The following is a 15,859-nucleotide window of genomic DNA, read 5'->3' as shown; positions in this document are numbered from 1 at the left end:
AATGGATAAGCTTGTGACAGCTTGCAAACTACCAGCAGGATGGGTAGCCATCTCAGGTTGAAAAACAGAGAAAATGAAGAGAGGGAGTTCTTTACTGTTCTCGCTACATCCCCCTTGCCTAGCAGGATGTCTGGACAGGGCAGGCTGGTGGTGGAGGTCTGCCCTGACATTTAGAGAGTGATACCATGGTGCAACCACGTCTCTGTGAATGCACCCCGGTGCTGGTCTCTGATGGGCTGCTGGACACTCAGTGTTTGCTTCTGATTTGTAGATACACCCCCGGTCATAGCCTGCTGGCCCTCCTTGTCTCGGGGTTCAGAGTGAAAGGATGAGATGGGGTGTGAGGAGACGTCGCCGGCTAGAATAGACTCTGCACTCTGTGTTATCATTTTTAGCTGCTCTCCTCTCCGTTGTGTGGGCATGTTCTTGCCCCAGGGTTCTGGGAGACAGCTCGGCATCTTGAAAATTTAACGGTTTAGAAAAGATGTTAAATGATGCTTGTCAGCTCAGATGTAACAAATGACCTTGCTGCTGGTACACTGGCAAGGAGAGAAACTGTCATAATGATAGCCCCATCTTCAGGGTCTCTCAGAAACCCTTGCCCTTCTCTGGTTGGCTCACTGTTGCCTTCCCCTACTCTTCCTTACACGAGGGCAATCTAGTGAAGACTGGGTTTATCGTGTGGTTTGCCTTCTGAATTCATTACCTAAAGACTCTCTCACTCTGTGTGAGGCTTTTGTCTTTCAACTCCATGTTACTATAATTTTCAGAACAGCCCCTCACATACTTCTTCTGGGCAAATGATGGTAGCTCAAATTGAACGGATTATACAAACAGATATCCTAACTTCTCAGTTCATTTAAATGCACTTGGAGACCGCCACACCTATTGAAAACCTTTTGTACGCTATCCACGGAATTGTTTCAGCCCTAAATAAAACAGCATTATCGAATTTGGGCTCCTGGTGTCTAATCCCATCATTAAGAACCGTCTTATGCCTGAAAACACAAGGCTTCATTAGATCATTTTTTTAAAGCAAAGAAGCAGAGCATTAGAGGGAAATGCAGCTTGCATGCCAGATTTTAGATTTTGTTTTTCTTTCTAAAAAGCCTCACACAGATTCCCTTGCAACAACGCCTAGGAAAATAGCTCATGTTTATTGATCCGGCCACCATCCTTAGCTTCTATTGATTCACTTAACCCTCAGAACCCAATGAGACAGGCAGCGCGATGAGCCTATTCGAAACATAACGATACTGAGACCCAGAGCAGTTAAGAGAGTGTTCAAAGTCTGGAGCTCTCATGAGCTCCGAGGCTTTGCATTCAAAAGTCTAAAACAGTAAAGCAAACTAGAGACCTTCCAAGTTCTCAGTCTTTCCCTTCTTTTAAGGCATTTTATCTTTATAATAATATTAGGAGGTATGCCTGCAAACTGGTCCCACTTTTACTCCTTAGCAAATCCAAAGAATAGAAGGCTGGCTGTCATAGAAATCTCCTCCCTTCGTGCAACATGAGCTTTAGAAGATAAGAAACTGGCACGTGTGAATTTTGATGTAATTTTGGAATTTATGAAAGTTGCATAAAGAAATACTCTGTGTGTGTGCTCAAGTATGTGGGTGGGTGTGCTCGCACATGGAGTCCAGCTGTCAATCTTGGCTGTAGTCCCTTGGGAACTGCCTACCTTGTTTTTTTCATACATGGTCCCTCACTGGGAACTATTGCTCTGCTATTAGGGGAGGCTGGCTGGCTACGGAGCCCGAGGAATCCACATGTTCTGTTCTTTCTAGCCCCAAGACTCAAACTCACACTCACACCACCATGGACAGCCTTTTATATGGGTGTCGGGGATCAAACATTCCAAGCTTGTGTTGCAAGTATTTTATCAACTGAGCTATGCCCCTAGCTCAAGATATTATTTTCTTTAAAGAAAGAATGACCCGATGATGACACCTGGAGATGTCATGTTCCCTATTAGCTTTGTAATGTCCTATGGCAACTTAGGGAAGAAATTAGACTTCAAACCATGGTTTTGTCCCTTAAATTACTGCACCCACTTGAGAAACAGAAGATTGCTAAGCAATGAAGGTTGGATTAAGTCTTATTTGTTGTTGGCTGAGAGCAGGCTCATGCCCAAAAGGACTGTCAACTCTGAAGTGAGGCACACAATCCCATCACACCAAGGGCAGGCCAGATAACAGGTTTCCAAAGTCAGCTCAGTGGATTAAAACAACTTATTTTATGTTGTAAAATGATGGATCTCCTTAGGCTGTGGGTGCTGCTGTCTGAGAATGTTCTGCTCGGCAAGATGTGGTTAGTTGGGGTGGTGTGGGGGCTGGGAACATGAAGCATGAGATGGAGTTATCTAAAATTAGAATACAATGGAGTCACTTTGGGCAGTTCAAAATAACTAGATTGTGGTTTTAGGCTTATAAGTTTATTGTGGAAATTATAAGACTTACCACTTGCTAGGACATCTGTTACCCTCTGTGTGATAATCAGCATGGGTGTATTATACCTTGTGGCCTAATAGCTGCCATTGAGCAAGCACCTACATAGTTCTAGGTGCCACACTTCACTGCCAAATTGTAGCCTGGGGACGGGCAACAAAGGCATCACCAGACAGGGTGGAATGCTACACACTTCAAGCCTTGATTGATCTGACCCATCTGAGCATGCATTTATATGTCACGATCCTTGGATACTTTGTGTGGATGTCAAGGTTTGAGGAGTGTTCTCATTTCATTTCTGCTACTGTGATTAAATGTGACAAGAAGGAACTTAAGTCAGAGGGGGCTTAGTGCATCTTATAATTCCAGGCTATAGTCCATCGTTGTGACGAGGTTGAGGCAGGAACTTCAAACAGCTAGTCACATCACCTCACAGCCAAGAGCAGACACATGTGCTTACATGCCTGCTTGCTCATGTTCCATTTTCCTACTCTTATCCATTTCAGGGCCCGCTGAGTAGGGAATGGTGCCACTCATGTCCACAGTGGGCTGGATCTTAACACATCAATTAACCTAAGATACTTCTCCACAGACTTGCCTGCAGTCAGACTCAAAGCAGACAGTTCTCCACTGAGATTCTCTTCCCAGGTGACTATAGGCTATGTAAGGTTGTCAGTGAAGTCTAAGCATCACAAGCAGTGTCTAAACCTCGTGACTATCCTGCCCATTAACAATGATAACCTTCATTTCCCAGGTGAAATGAGCAAAGGGAAGAGGGGGAAGTGATTTGTTCTAAGCCACATAGTCCAGGAATTCGTGTTCAGTCATGGCATGTTCCTAAGTCTCTCTTTCTCACTGTACACGCTTAACCCAGTTCTGACCTCCAGTGTTTCTGGGGAGTACAGAGAGCATGGTTTGCTTGGTTGACTTTAGTGGCACTATGGTAATTTAGAGGAGCTGAAACTCTACTCAAGCTCCTTGGCCAGCCACAGGTCAGGTGATGACTTTGCACTTTGTCCTTCCTCTGTCCTCCTACCTCCCCCATATTGCATAGTTTCTTTTTGTTTTTTGAGCCATCACCCCAACTTGGTGCCAGATAGTTTGAAAACTCCGTAGAGTCTCATTAGCTCTAACTCCCTCCAAGGTAAACCTTCCCCCCTAGGGCTTGCTTCCTTCCTCCCTCTCTGCTTTGGTTTTCCCAAGCCAAGAGCCTCCCCAGCTCAGTCCCAGGAATGGATAACCTCTCTTGGCTTCTGGCAGCTGAGTACAACAGCTGAAGCCTCAAGTTCAAGCCCGGGGGCCTCTCCAGAACAAGGGTTCATGGGAAGTTCTTTAGCATGGGGGTAGGGTGGGTGAGGGTTGAGCGTGGCTGTTGTATCATTTGGCCTATTAATCAGAAAAGGATGTCAATGAGAACCCATGGTATATGCATTTTCTCTCTGTCTTACTGTACCACTGAGGTACAAGCCCCTCACCCTGGATCTAGTTTGCCTTTCCTACAGAGTGAGCATCAGGAAACTTAACACCACTGATCCAACTGAATGTGCTTACAGAAATAATGTGTGTGTGCTTTTCTAAAATAAGATATCTCAAACAAGAACATCAAAATGGATGGTTAAACTATGCCTCCTTGGGGCCAGAATGTTTGCAATCTTGAGTTCACCCTATCAGCATCTCTCTCTTATCCCTAAATCTTTTTACGTGCGTGCGTGCGTGCGTGCGTGCGTGCGTGCGTGCGCGCGTGCGTGCGTGTGTGTGTGTGTGTGTGTGTGTGTGTGTGTGTGTGTGTGGCTTCCCTGAGCCTTTTACATGCTTGTTGGGTCCTCATGCTTGCACAGAAGTGCTCTTACCTATTGAGCCATCTCCCTAGTCCCTTATTCCTAAATCTTAAACAGTACACCTCACCCCATGAAACCACCTTACAATTTCATCCACAAAAAGAAATTCTTTTGTGTGTGTGTGTGTGTGTGTGTGTGTGTGTGTGTGTGTGTGTGTGTGTGTGCATTTGTGTGTGTTCACATGTATGAGGGTGGCCTGTGGAGGTCAGAGGACAACCTTGGCTTTTCCTCAGATGCCAGTCACCTTTTCTTGTGAGGTAGGGTCTTCATTGGCTTGGAACTTGCAAGTAGCTGTTCCAAGGATTGAGCCCCAGGGATCTGCTTGTCTCTGCACCTCCCCCCCCCACCGTGGGTTCTGGGGACTCAGACTCCATTCTCATGCTTACAGGGCAAATACTTTATGACTGCGCTATCTTCTAGACCACAAAAGGAAAATCTCCAAGATAAGAAAAACAAGTAAATCAGCTTAAATAGATTTTAAATCTTACTTAAATTTTAAGCTTTGCGCAATGTTTACACTTAGTCTTAGCCACAAGTCTGAGGAAGGATCATTTGGATTAATCTTTAATTCTTGTTGTAAAACTATATCCTGAGAGGAATGTATACAGTTCTCTACAGAGTAAAGACACCAAGCCCCCTCTCTCTCAAGAAGCCCACATCCATGCCTTAGGACTATATCTATTCCTTTCCTTTAGATTCTGCTAAATACTTAATCAGCCACTAACTTTGCCTCATTCTAGCTTGTCCTGAAATTCTTTTCTGTGGCATAGTCAAGAACCCCACTTCACTGGGGTGGAGATTCCTGAGGGGGCAGTTGGCTCTGTTGTGTTGTGACTTCCACAGCTGCAAATACTACTGGACATTTAGAACCAAAGTTGGTTGGAAGAATGTCAAAGGTGCAGGTTCTAATGAAAGTTGCGTTTTGGTTTGTGTTCGAGGTCTTCTAGTTTTGGTTCTCTACTCTGATGTGGATGCAGTCCTCAGTAGGAATCAATGGGCCAGTGTTCTCTGCTCACACCAACTCTCCTTCCCACACTTTCTCTCTGCTTGAGTTTTCTCAGGAAATCTTTCTTCTACTTTATCACTGACAATGACTATGCTGACAAGTCCAAAGTCAAAATCATGGAATATTATTAATCAAATCCCATACAGATGTATCTATACTGAACCATAGCTTCCCTGTGGACTTCCACTGCATTTTTAGTCTTTGTTACCACAATCATTTGGCAAGAACAGTACAAATGTTAAGTGGAATTTAAAAATTATTGTTTCTAAGAAAAGTTAAAAGTGAAACTTGTGTCTCTGATCAAATTCGGTTGAATTTGACAACTTTCCAATGAGTTGAACAAAACTTGGAAGAGTTATGGGCTCTGAGATGCTCAGTGCAGAAGAGCTCATATGTTGTCCTGAACAGAAGCAGGCACAGTAACCTAGGACTAGATGATGCTGGCACAGAAGAACCCAGCAGCATTAGGTTTCACTCTAAAACTGTACCCAAGGAAACCAAAGGCAGATGCCTCTCTCTGGCCACATAGCCACATCTGGCAGATAAAGGACTACAACCCAAATTCCTGTCATCTAGTCTGCTGGCTTAGAACTTTCCCCTTGAGCCATCTCTAAGTTAGAAGAACAAGAATTTGCATAGATATAGGATGAATATCTACATTTATCTGAAGTATTTCATTACCTCAAATCTTCACTTAAAATTTGCATTTTATAGCTTCAGCCATACTTCCTGTGTCTTAAAATGGTTGTATATCAACTTAGCATCTTCCTACAAGGCTTGGACAAAGCTCTTGGGTTATCCCAGCTTTTTATTTCTCCTGGTTCATTGCCATGGATCCTTGTCCCAGAAGCCTCCCAATTTCCTTCTGTGATTTCCAGTAAAATAATGCCGTGTCACATTCCTGTCTACACTGTTTTAATCTGGAGTGATTAATCTGCATCCATTTCGCTAGTCCATGCTTAGATCTGATGGTCATTTGGAGATCTGCATGATGAAGACCAGCAACTCTACTCAAGAAGACTCAGTGTTAATGTCCTCCATGTGTCAGGGAGCCTCATGGCTCAGATGTACTGCACACTGGAGGTGGCATTATCTAATATATAGGAAATGGGGCAGAGTTCAGATGAGTACCCACTGTCCCGCTCTGGACCTTTGTGCATGTCATTCTTCACACTAGATGACCACCACCACTGCTTTGCCCCTTAAATTTCTTTCCTTGCTCTCTTAAAAGTGTCAAATGGTATCATTTCATCAACTCCTTTCCTTGCAATGCCTCTCCTCTTCCCATGTTCCCAAAACATAACCTTGGAGCCTGTTCTTTCTGGAAGATCCTTTGTCTCTTTTTCCACGAGAGAAGGCTTGTCCATGCCACCTTTCTGTCCTCTACATGGCTTTCGAGGAGGACTTTTGGTAGTAGCTACTGATCAGCCTGAGTACAATTTAATGTTCTTTTGCAATATTCAGAGAGGAGGTTTTTTTTGTTTGTTTGTTTGCTTTTTGCCTTTCTTAGATTTTTGTCTGATTTTGTTTTGGTGTGTGTATAACATTAATATAAATATCAATTCTTTATATTTCTTTCCTGATTAGGATGTTTCCTTCAAGTGAGCTTGTTTTGAAAGGCAGTGCTGCAGGTCTGCTAGAGCATGAAGTAGAAAGATTAAAGGGCTCTGTAAAGAATCTGGGGCACAGCAAGTTCTTTTCCAGAGTAACTCTTGACTCTCTGTCTTCTTGAGAGCTAGCATAACGTCTTCATGGCCTAGGCAACCTATGACCTAGAGGAGGGCTCAGAGTGGGCTTGTTTCTGGCCATGTCCATGAAGTGAGAGGAGCAGCCCCACAGTGGGGCTCCATCTTACATGCTTTGACAGAGAGTGGGTACCAAGATGAACGTGGTTAGCTTGGACATCTGCAGCTTTGCAGACCTCACCTCAGCCCCTGGGAGGAAGGATTGGAGAACATTACTAGCTTTCATTGTGAGGTGGAAGTCTCAGGAACAATACTAGTCAGGGCTGGCTAACTGCGGAACCATTCAGGAACCACCTGAATGCCATGATGTTTTCTGTTGAGTGAATGTAGTCCTTATGGAAGAGTGTGGGGGCAGGGCACTTTCTACTGCATGTAGCCACGTCAGAACCTGTGCTTTTTCTGTCAGTGGCTTCATTATATTTTAGGGCATCAAACCCATTTCTTCTCCATCCTTTAAACCTAGCTGGCAAATGAAGGATAGGGAGCAAGTAACTACAGTGCATGCACTAGAGTGACACACTTTTACCTACATCCCATTAGCCAAACCCCAGTCATATTTAGGAACTTATTGCAAAGGAGGCTGGGAAATGTAGTCTGACTGTGCCCCTAGGAAGAAGGCATGGGATTATTGATCTGCTTTCAAGGTGTGCCAGGGACCGTGCTGGGTTTATTGTTATTATTCACATTTTATTTATTTATTTATTTATTTATTTATTTATTTATTTATTTATTTATTTGGAGTCAGGGTTTCTCTGAGTAACAGCCCTGGCTGTCCTGGTACATTTTATTTTTAAATTTATACTTGTTGTTGGTTATTAAACTAATCATGACCAGAAGGATACATGAAAGAGATAAGCAGATTTTCCCATCTCTCTTCCAAGCTTTCCTCATTCCTCTCATAGTACCTTCTAGTTGTACTATGTCCTAGCCCTGAACACATGGAATATTCTACAGCTGCTTCCTTCAAAGTATCTACCTCAATCCCTTTGGATGTTACAGGACTGACTGCTTATTATATACTGTGAGTCCTGTTAGAGCTAGGGCTCTATATGATTACAAGTGTGTTACATAATGTCAAATTATTTGTAAGCGTTTATGTAATTATATATTTCTTAGGAACTACACTAATATCTTTTTCATCTGAGTTAGGGAAAAAAAGCCACAAAGACCATGACCTGGAATTTAACCCAGCCGATCGTGAATTTGTGTGTGTGTATGTTTGAAATAGGTGGACGGACTTAGTGGATTCCACTTGTTTACATGGGAGACAGAGCGCCAGCAGGATGTGGAACGCCTGGCCAGCTGTACTCTCTGCTATGGTAAGAGCTAAGACAATGCTTCTGCTCAGACTGGTGGTTTGAGAGTAGATGGATAAGCTGCTGGCCACAGGCTAGATCTGTGCCACAGATGTGCGTTTGCTCAGCATGTGCAGGGCTTTAGAATCCGGGAATTTTTATGTCATCTGGATTTTCAGTTTTTCCTAGGAAGTCAGAGTTGGCACAAACACTGCACAGACAAGAGAACGCCTGACTCCTTGTGGGTCGAGCGACTATTGTGTCCCACAGTCCCCTCTGGCATATTCCTGATACATTCTGTTCACTTATCTTCTTCAAAGTCCCCATATGTGTCTGGGCATGAGAGTCATCCTTTAGTGGCACCTTGTGTGATGGGCAGACTGCTGACTAAGAGTCAAGAGTCTAGGGTTCTAGATAATGGATCTATTCTGGTAGGTAGTGAGATCCACAGCCTCCACCGCTATATCGCACACTGCTCACTAGCTTGTTCCTGAGGGAGCTGTCTGCAGAAGCCCAGGCATGCCTGCATATAAGATGTTCCCAGCCACACCCACTTTGCCCAGGCCAGAGCAGTTGAACTCCTGAGGTGATATAGTATTTATGATTTAGTAAAGCTTGCCTGAGGATGCAACAAGCAAATCTAGCCACAAGCCACAGAGTCAGGCAGTGGTGATACACATCTTTAATGCCAGCAGCCATACTAGTTAGCAATAGAGCCAGGCAGTGGTGGCACACACCTTTAATCCCAGGACTCAGAAGACAGGCAGAGGGATCTCTATTAGTTCAAGGCCACATTGGACTACATGATATCGATCCAGTCCTAAAGAGAAACAGCTCACACAAAGCTGATCTCAGCACTTGGGATCACATGCCTTTAATCCCAGGATTTGAGAGGTATAAAAGGAAGAAGCAAAATCAGTCTTAAAGATTTATTCTCCAGGCACACTGAGGAGAGGACAGCCCTTTCAGCCTGAGGTAGAGGTGAGAGCTAGTGGCCGGCTGCTTTGATTTTCTGATCTTCAGCTTGAAGCTTGAATATCAACCTCTGGGTTTTTATTATTCGTGTAACAAAGTCCAAAGAGGATGTCATCATGCACTGCCATATGAGAGAAGGCAGGTCAGGAATGGCATGTGTGCACTATGCCATGGCTGAGAAGCTGTGTTCTCCCACATCAGCTTAGGTGACACATGGTTTCTCTTTGAGCCCCAGTTTTTCTTCTGTGGAAACCTAACTTCATGTTCCTTGAGATCTTACTGTACATTAGGCTTTGTTCTGAGCATTTACATATATGAACTCAATTTTAAAAATGTAAACAAAAATGACCTCATTTTTATTTTTAAATTAAGTGTGTGTGTGTGTGTGTGTGTGTGTGTGTGTGTGTGTGTTTTCTTAAACATCAGCATGACATTCATGGACTTGTTTAAACAGTTCGTCACTAATTCTTTTTTATGGAGAGGAAGAGACACTAAGTCAGAGATTAGGAAGCCAGAGGCCTAACACACATGTCCAACCTGGGTCCCACAGGCACTGTGCATCCCAGGAGAGCTATAGATGTGACCCCACACACTTGTAGACCCCAATATGCTTTTGCAGTGTCAATAGTCTTGACACCCCTGGCAGTTGGAGAACATTAGATATGTAGTCGGTTTCAGTTTTGTCTTCTGAAAAATGGATACCTGTTTTTAAACTGTCAGATCACTGTGCCAACCCAATTCCTCTGGGGCAGCACTCAGGACAGCACTTCTGAGTGTAGAAGTGTGTTCTGCATGGAAACAAAGGATGCCTGTATTTCCTTGCTAGATAAGTGCCGGCCAGCCTCGGAATGCCGGCCGGAAGCTCCCAGGCCCCAGGAGTTGGACATGGACTTGGTGTTCCTGGTGGACAGCTCCCAGGGCGTCAGCACTGATGTATACCGGGGGGCTTTGCGGCTAGTGGATTCCGTGCTTCAGGACCTGGAGGTGGCTGCACAGCCCGGCACATCCTGGCATGGGGCACGTGCAGCGCTGGTGACACACACGACTCCAGGCTTTTGGCCTGGCGTGGGTCGAGCCCCAGTGCTTGAGTACTTTCACTTGACCTCTCACGGCCACCGGGCACAGATGCAAAGGCAGGTTCAGAAGGCTGCCGGTCATCTGCTATGGGGAGCCCCTGCCCTGGGCCACGCCTTGGAGTGGACGCTGGAGAAAGTGCTTCTGGCAGCCCCGCTGCCGCGGAGGTCACAGGTCCTCTTTGCCATCGTGGCCAGTGAGACAAGCAGCTGGGACAGAGAGAAGCTAAGGACTCTGTCTCAAGAGGCCAAGTGCAAGGGCATCACACTGTTGGTGCTGGCCGTGGGCCCGCGAGTGGGAGCCCAGGAGCTTGCTGAACTGGCTGCAGTGGCCAGTGCACCCTTGGAGCAGCACTTGTTACACCTGGAGGGCGTCTCGGAGGAGGAGGTAGCCTATGCCAGCAGATTCACACAGGCCTTCCTGAGCCTTCTAAAAAGTGAGTGGCAACAGGGGTGGGGGTGGGAGTGTAGGTGGGTGGGTGGGGCATTGGTGTGGGGGGTGGGTAGGGACTGGGTTATCCTAGGCATAGTTGGCCACAGGAACTTACAGATGTTTGTGTTTTTTTTTTTTTTTAAACAGCTTATTTTATTTTTTTACTGTTATTTTATTTGGTAGTTGAAAATTTTTGTATTTTACATTCATCGGTAATTTCATACAGGAAAAATAATGTATTTACATTACATCACTCCTCTTGCTTCAACTCTTCCTGAACTTTCCCCACGTCTTCCTCCCAACGTTGTCATTTCCTCCTTCCTCTTCCGCCTCCTCCTCTCCCCCCCTCCTCTTCTTCACTGAGTGTGTTTAATGGTATCAATTGGCCATTGGTTGAGGGCCATTTACTTCAGGAACATGGGCACACCACCGAAGACAACTGACTGTCCCTGCCCCAGCAGCCGTCACCCGTGTAAGGCAGTTTTTCAAGATACCAGTTGCCAGCAATCTGCTGCGAGTACCTTGCCCCTCCCTCCTCACCTGGTGGCTTGGAGGCCCCAGGCTTCCATGTAGCTTCTCAATTTTCTCAGTTACTAAAATGAGAATTTTGATCTGTCTGTTCATGAAGCCAGATGCTCACGGAGGGACCCTGAACTGTCACTGCTGTGCAAATACGTGGCTGCCGCTGCCACCGCCACGCTACTTTCTGGGGTAGATGGCCACGCTTCTCAGACTTATGTATTTTTATTTCTTGTGCTTGGGTGCTTGTCTGCATGTATGCCTGTGTGAGGGGTCAGAAGTCCTAGAACTGCAGTTACAAGCAGTGGGGAGCTGCCACATGGGGGCTGGGAATTGAACTCTGGGCCCTCTGAAGAGGAGTCCGTGCTCTTAACTGCTGAGCCATCTGTCTCTCCAGCCCCACTCCCCTGGTGGGCAGGGGAATCTTGATCAGGTGTGGATCTAGTCCAGCAGATCTGGGCTGGGGTCTGAGATTCTGGATTCCTCATCAGCTTGAGAATGATGCTGTTGGCCCATGGACCACAGGTTATGTTTGTTGTTGAAGACAGAGTCTTGCTGTACAGTCCAAGATGGCCGTGAACTGGCTACAGTCCCCCTGTCTCACCCTCTCAATGACTGGGATTAAGGACATATGCTACCATCTCACACTCCATGGACTGCATTTTAAGTAACAGGGATACAGACCTTTATTTTTCTTCTCTTTTCTTATTAAGTTAGCTCTCAAAGCATTGAGTTTAATGGCATTTTCATATATATATATGTGTGTGTGTGTGTGTGTGTGTGTGTGTGTGTATGTGTGTGTGTGTGTGTGTATGTGTGTATCTGTGTGTGTCTGTGTGTGTGTGTGTGTGTGTGTGTGTGTGATTACTTTGTTCTCATTCACTACCACCCTTCCCTGTTGCCCCTCTTAAGGCATCTCGGCTCCCTGTGGCTGATTTCTCCCCAGACAGCCCTTTTGCTTCACACCACACAAACTCCATTACCCTCTCTTGCCTCCCCTCTATGATACTCTTTCTAGTTTCATGATCTACACATACATACATACACACACACACACACACACACACACACACACACACACACACACACGCACGCACGTGTACATACACAATTTTAGATATAAGTTCTGTACGTTAGAGAAAGAAGAAAGTGTTTCGTACTCTTATTTTCAAGTGCAGGTTGAGTTGGCAGAGTGAGGTCAGAAGCCCTTAGAGACCTTCCAGAAAGTGAGAGTGGGGTCAAGAGCCTGGGGTCTCCCTCTTCAAGCTGGGTGGATTAGCTACCAGTGAAGATTTAAGGGTGGGGGCTGTGTCAGTGGATCCTGGCTGGAATTCTCCCCTACTTCCCTGCCCCAGCAGCCTGACCTCCCATTAGATCCGGATGAACCTAATTCACAATCAGTAAGGACCAAAGTGTACCCAACATAATAGTGGAAACAGCTGGGGTGTGGGAGGTATTAGCCTGGCCAAGTCCAGATGCTTGTCTTGCAGTAAGTAATTTAAAAAGAAACCAACATGTTCAGGGTGTGCTGTGAGCTATGGGTGATGCCCCTTATCCTCCATCCTGGGAGACCTGAGTTCCTCAGTGGGTGTGACACTGAGGGGGGGGGAGGGGCGTCTTGAAGGACATCTGCACCTTCATTACAAAGGAGATGAAGGGATTCTGATGCACGTCTTAAAGTACTGGCATGGCATTTGTGCCCTGCCATTTGACAGATAGAAACATCAGTGGGTTACTTCTAGTCCTAGCTTTGTTACTTGTGAACTGTGTGGTAATAGGAAAAGCCAGAGGCTTTCTCTGAGCTTTGGATTCCTGGTCTTCACAGGAAATAGTGAAGACGGGGGCTTATAGCTCGGGAGAAGCAGGCTGAAAAACAATTGCTTTTCTCATCTGTTTAATGTAATTTTGCTTTATTTTTGAGGTTTTATTAGATTGCATTTCATATTTTGCTATATTCTTTTATGTTGGGATATTATTTATCTAACAGAATGCACTTTATATTTTTGTTTTGCTTGCTTTTGATTTGACTTTTATGGTTTTATTTGCATTTATTTTTATATTTGTTTTACTCTTTGTTCAAATCCCTTTTATGATCCTTTGATTTTTACATCATGGACTGTTTTTCTCCTTATTGTTCAATTTGGCCTTTATCTTCACATTTTAATTTTTTTCATTTTAGATTTTGCTTTGATTTTATGGCTTTTAAATTTGATGTATTCTGGTGGTGATTTTAGTAGTGTTTTGTTTTATTTTTATGCTTTAGCTTTATTATTTAAAAATACATTTTTCTGAGACAGGGTTTCTCTGTATAGCCCTGGTTGTGCTGGAAACTCTAGATGAGGCAGGTTGTCCTCAAACTTAGAGATCCACCTACCTCTGCCTCCTGAGTGCTGATGTACCACCATCACCTGGCTTTGAATATAATATTTTCATTCTCTGAGAATTTTATGCAATGTATTTTGATCATAGTCACACCCACTTCTCCCCCTAACTCCTCCCAGATCCACCCTGACCTCTGTGCCCCTCCCGGGCTTCAGGTCGTCTCTAGACTCTAACCCAACCTGTGCTGTCTGTCTGTCTATTCATAACTGTGAGGCCATCTGGGGAACACGGTTGACCCACCAGAGGCCACACCTTTAAAGAAAACCGATTTTGCCCCTCCTAGAAGCCATCAACCGTCAGGGTCTCCTCAGATGGGGTGGGGGCTAGGGAGCCTCTTTCCCCTCCATGCTAGAGTGTTGACTGGCTTCTTTCCTGCAGGCTGGGGACAAGCAGCCACACCTGCTGTGAGTTCCTGAGTGCTATCACATTTGGATGACACTGTTTCTCGCCCTGGTGGTCCCTGACCTCTGGCTTTTACTATTGGTGTCTCCTCTTCCTCGGAGGTCCCAGAGTCTTACGGGGTGCAGAGTGGCGACTAGACGGCCCGTTCATTCTGAGTTCTCCGTTGATACTTATTCTTTCCACTTAGATTATTTTTACATTCTATATGATTTGATTGAAAAATGTTTCACTTTCAGGTGGGATGAACCGGTATCCACCCCCAGAGCTCACTGAGGAGTGTGGAGGCCCAAACCGTGGGGATACCTTGCTGCAATTAGATGCTCCTACCAAGAGGTGAGCGGGGATACCTTGCTGCAATTAGATGCTCCTACCAAGAGGTGAGCTCACGGTGAGGCTGACCCGGGGAGGATGCTGTCTGTCTCCCTACAGGCAGTCCCAGTCCTCAACTTGACCCAAACTGTTTGGGAAGCTCCTGGGATTGACAGATCTGATGGTGTTTAGTGTTCCTTTTGTAATTTTTAGAGAAAGGTGTCAGTGTGTAGCTTAGGCAGTTTGACTATATGATTCTCTTGCCTCCTGAGGGCTGGGGTTCCAGGTGCAATACCATGCCAGGCTTTCTTTTCTGATATTTTTAATGTTAGAAGTAAGACTGGACCTTGAGCTGGAGAGATGGCTCACAGTTAGGAGCACTTGCTGCTCTTGTTCTCAGCATCCATACACACAGTTCTCAATGGTCTGTACCTCCAGCTCCAGGGGGTCTAATGCCCTCTCTGGCTTCTGGGGAACCAGGCATGTACATGGCACACATAATTACACATAAGGCAAACACTCAATATAAAGACAATAAAAAGCAATATAGGACCAGTATCCAAAAACATTCAAAGAGCACATGGGGGCATAAAAGTACAAAATGAGACACCCCATCCCACGATAGTGCCCACCCTCCAGCCTCAAGTTTCAGAGGCAAAGTTGGGGATGTTACATGCCCATTGCTGCCCCTGGTGCAGCCAGAGAGCAGTGTGAATCCCCAGCTCGAAGTCACAACAGCAATATCCACCAAGGGTGGGACCTCTGGGTTTGGTCATGTGACATGGGCTTTCGAGGGTGGGGGTGGGGGGTGGGGTGGGGGTGTGTCTCCTGTGATTTTGGAGGTTGAACCTAGGGCCTTACCCATGTAGGCAGGTTTCTATCACTGAACTACATCCCCAGCCCAAGTCACACAGTGTGACAAAGATTGCCTTCCTACAGGTTGTCTAAGCGCCAGATTGGCACATCTGTCTTTGGTTATGACTCAGACGCTCTCAAATCATCAGACATTTTTCTAGAAGAAAAGAGAAAACTCAAGACGACATCTGTATCTCAGCAAGAAGCAGTGGGAAATTATGAAATGCACAAGTCGGACACCAATGAAAATGATCAAGAAACAGTAGCGAAGCAAAGACGTTTGGGTTCTGCCTACAGCGAGACACCAAACCATGGCTTCCTTGCTCTCTAGGTTGGATGCACTTTTTAAATCTTTATCTTTAAAATAAAATTTCTGTGTACTGTGTTCATGTGCTTTCTGAACCTGCCTTTCTTTATTCAAAAAGTCATTCACACAGCTGTAGAAATGAAGACGTCAAAAAGAGCCCACTTTCACTTCCGTGGAATGCATTTCAGGGCATGTTAAGCCATCATCTCTCCAGGAAGTGAGGATCCCAGATCACAAAGAGCCAAGGGTCTATTACAGTGGTTCTCAAGCTTC

The 15,859-nt window shown here is 45.3% G+C and overlaps 1 protein-coding gene across 1 annotated transcript in view; it reads left to right on the top strand.

Annotated features, from left to right (window-relative positions):
* LOC100770413 (collagen alpha-4(VI) chain) overlaps positions 1-15,610 on the top strand; it is a 94,941-nt gene extending 79,331 nt beyond the window's left edge. Inside the window, exons 33-36 of the mRNA XM_035444236.1 lie at positions 8,265-8,355; positions 10,133-10,816; positions 14,352-14,448; positions 15,364-15,610. Of these exons, the coding sequence (XP_035300127.1) occupies positions 8,265-8,355; positions 10,133-10,816; positions 14,352-14,448; positions 15,364-15,610 (1,119 nt within the window). The remainder of the gene's footprint in view (positions 1-8,264; positions 8,356-10,132; positions 10,817-14,351; positions 14,449-15,363) is intronic.
* The last annotated feature ends 249 nt before the right edge of the window (positions 15,611-15,859 follow it).

This window comes from Cricetulus griseus, chromosome 4 (genome assembly GCF_003668045.3).
Source record: "Cricetulus griseus strain 17A/GY chromosome 4, alternate assembly CriGri-PICRH-1.0, whole genome shotgun sequence".
Classification (NCBI taxonomy): Eukaryota; Metazoa; Chordata; class Mammalia; order Rodentia; family Cricetidae; genus Cricetulus; species Cricetulus griseus.
The sequence above is the reverse complement of the archived record's forward strand: the minus strand, read 5'-3'. Positions and strand labels throughout refer to the sequence as shown.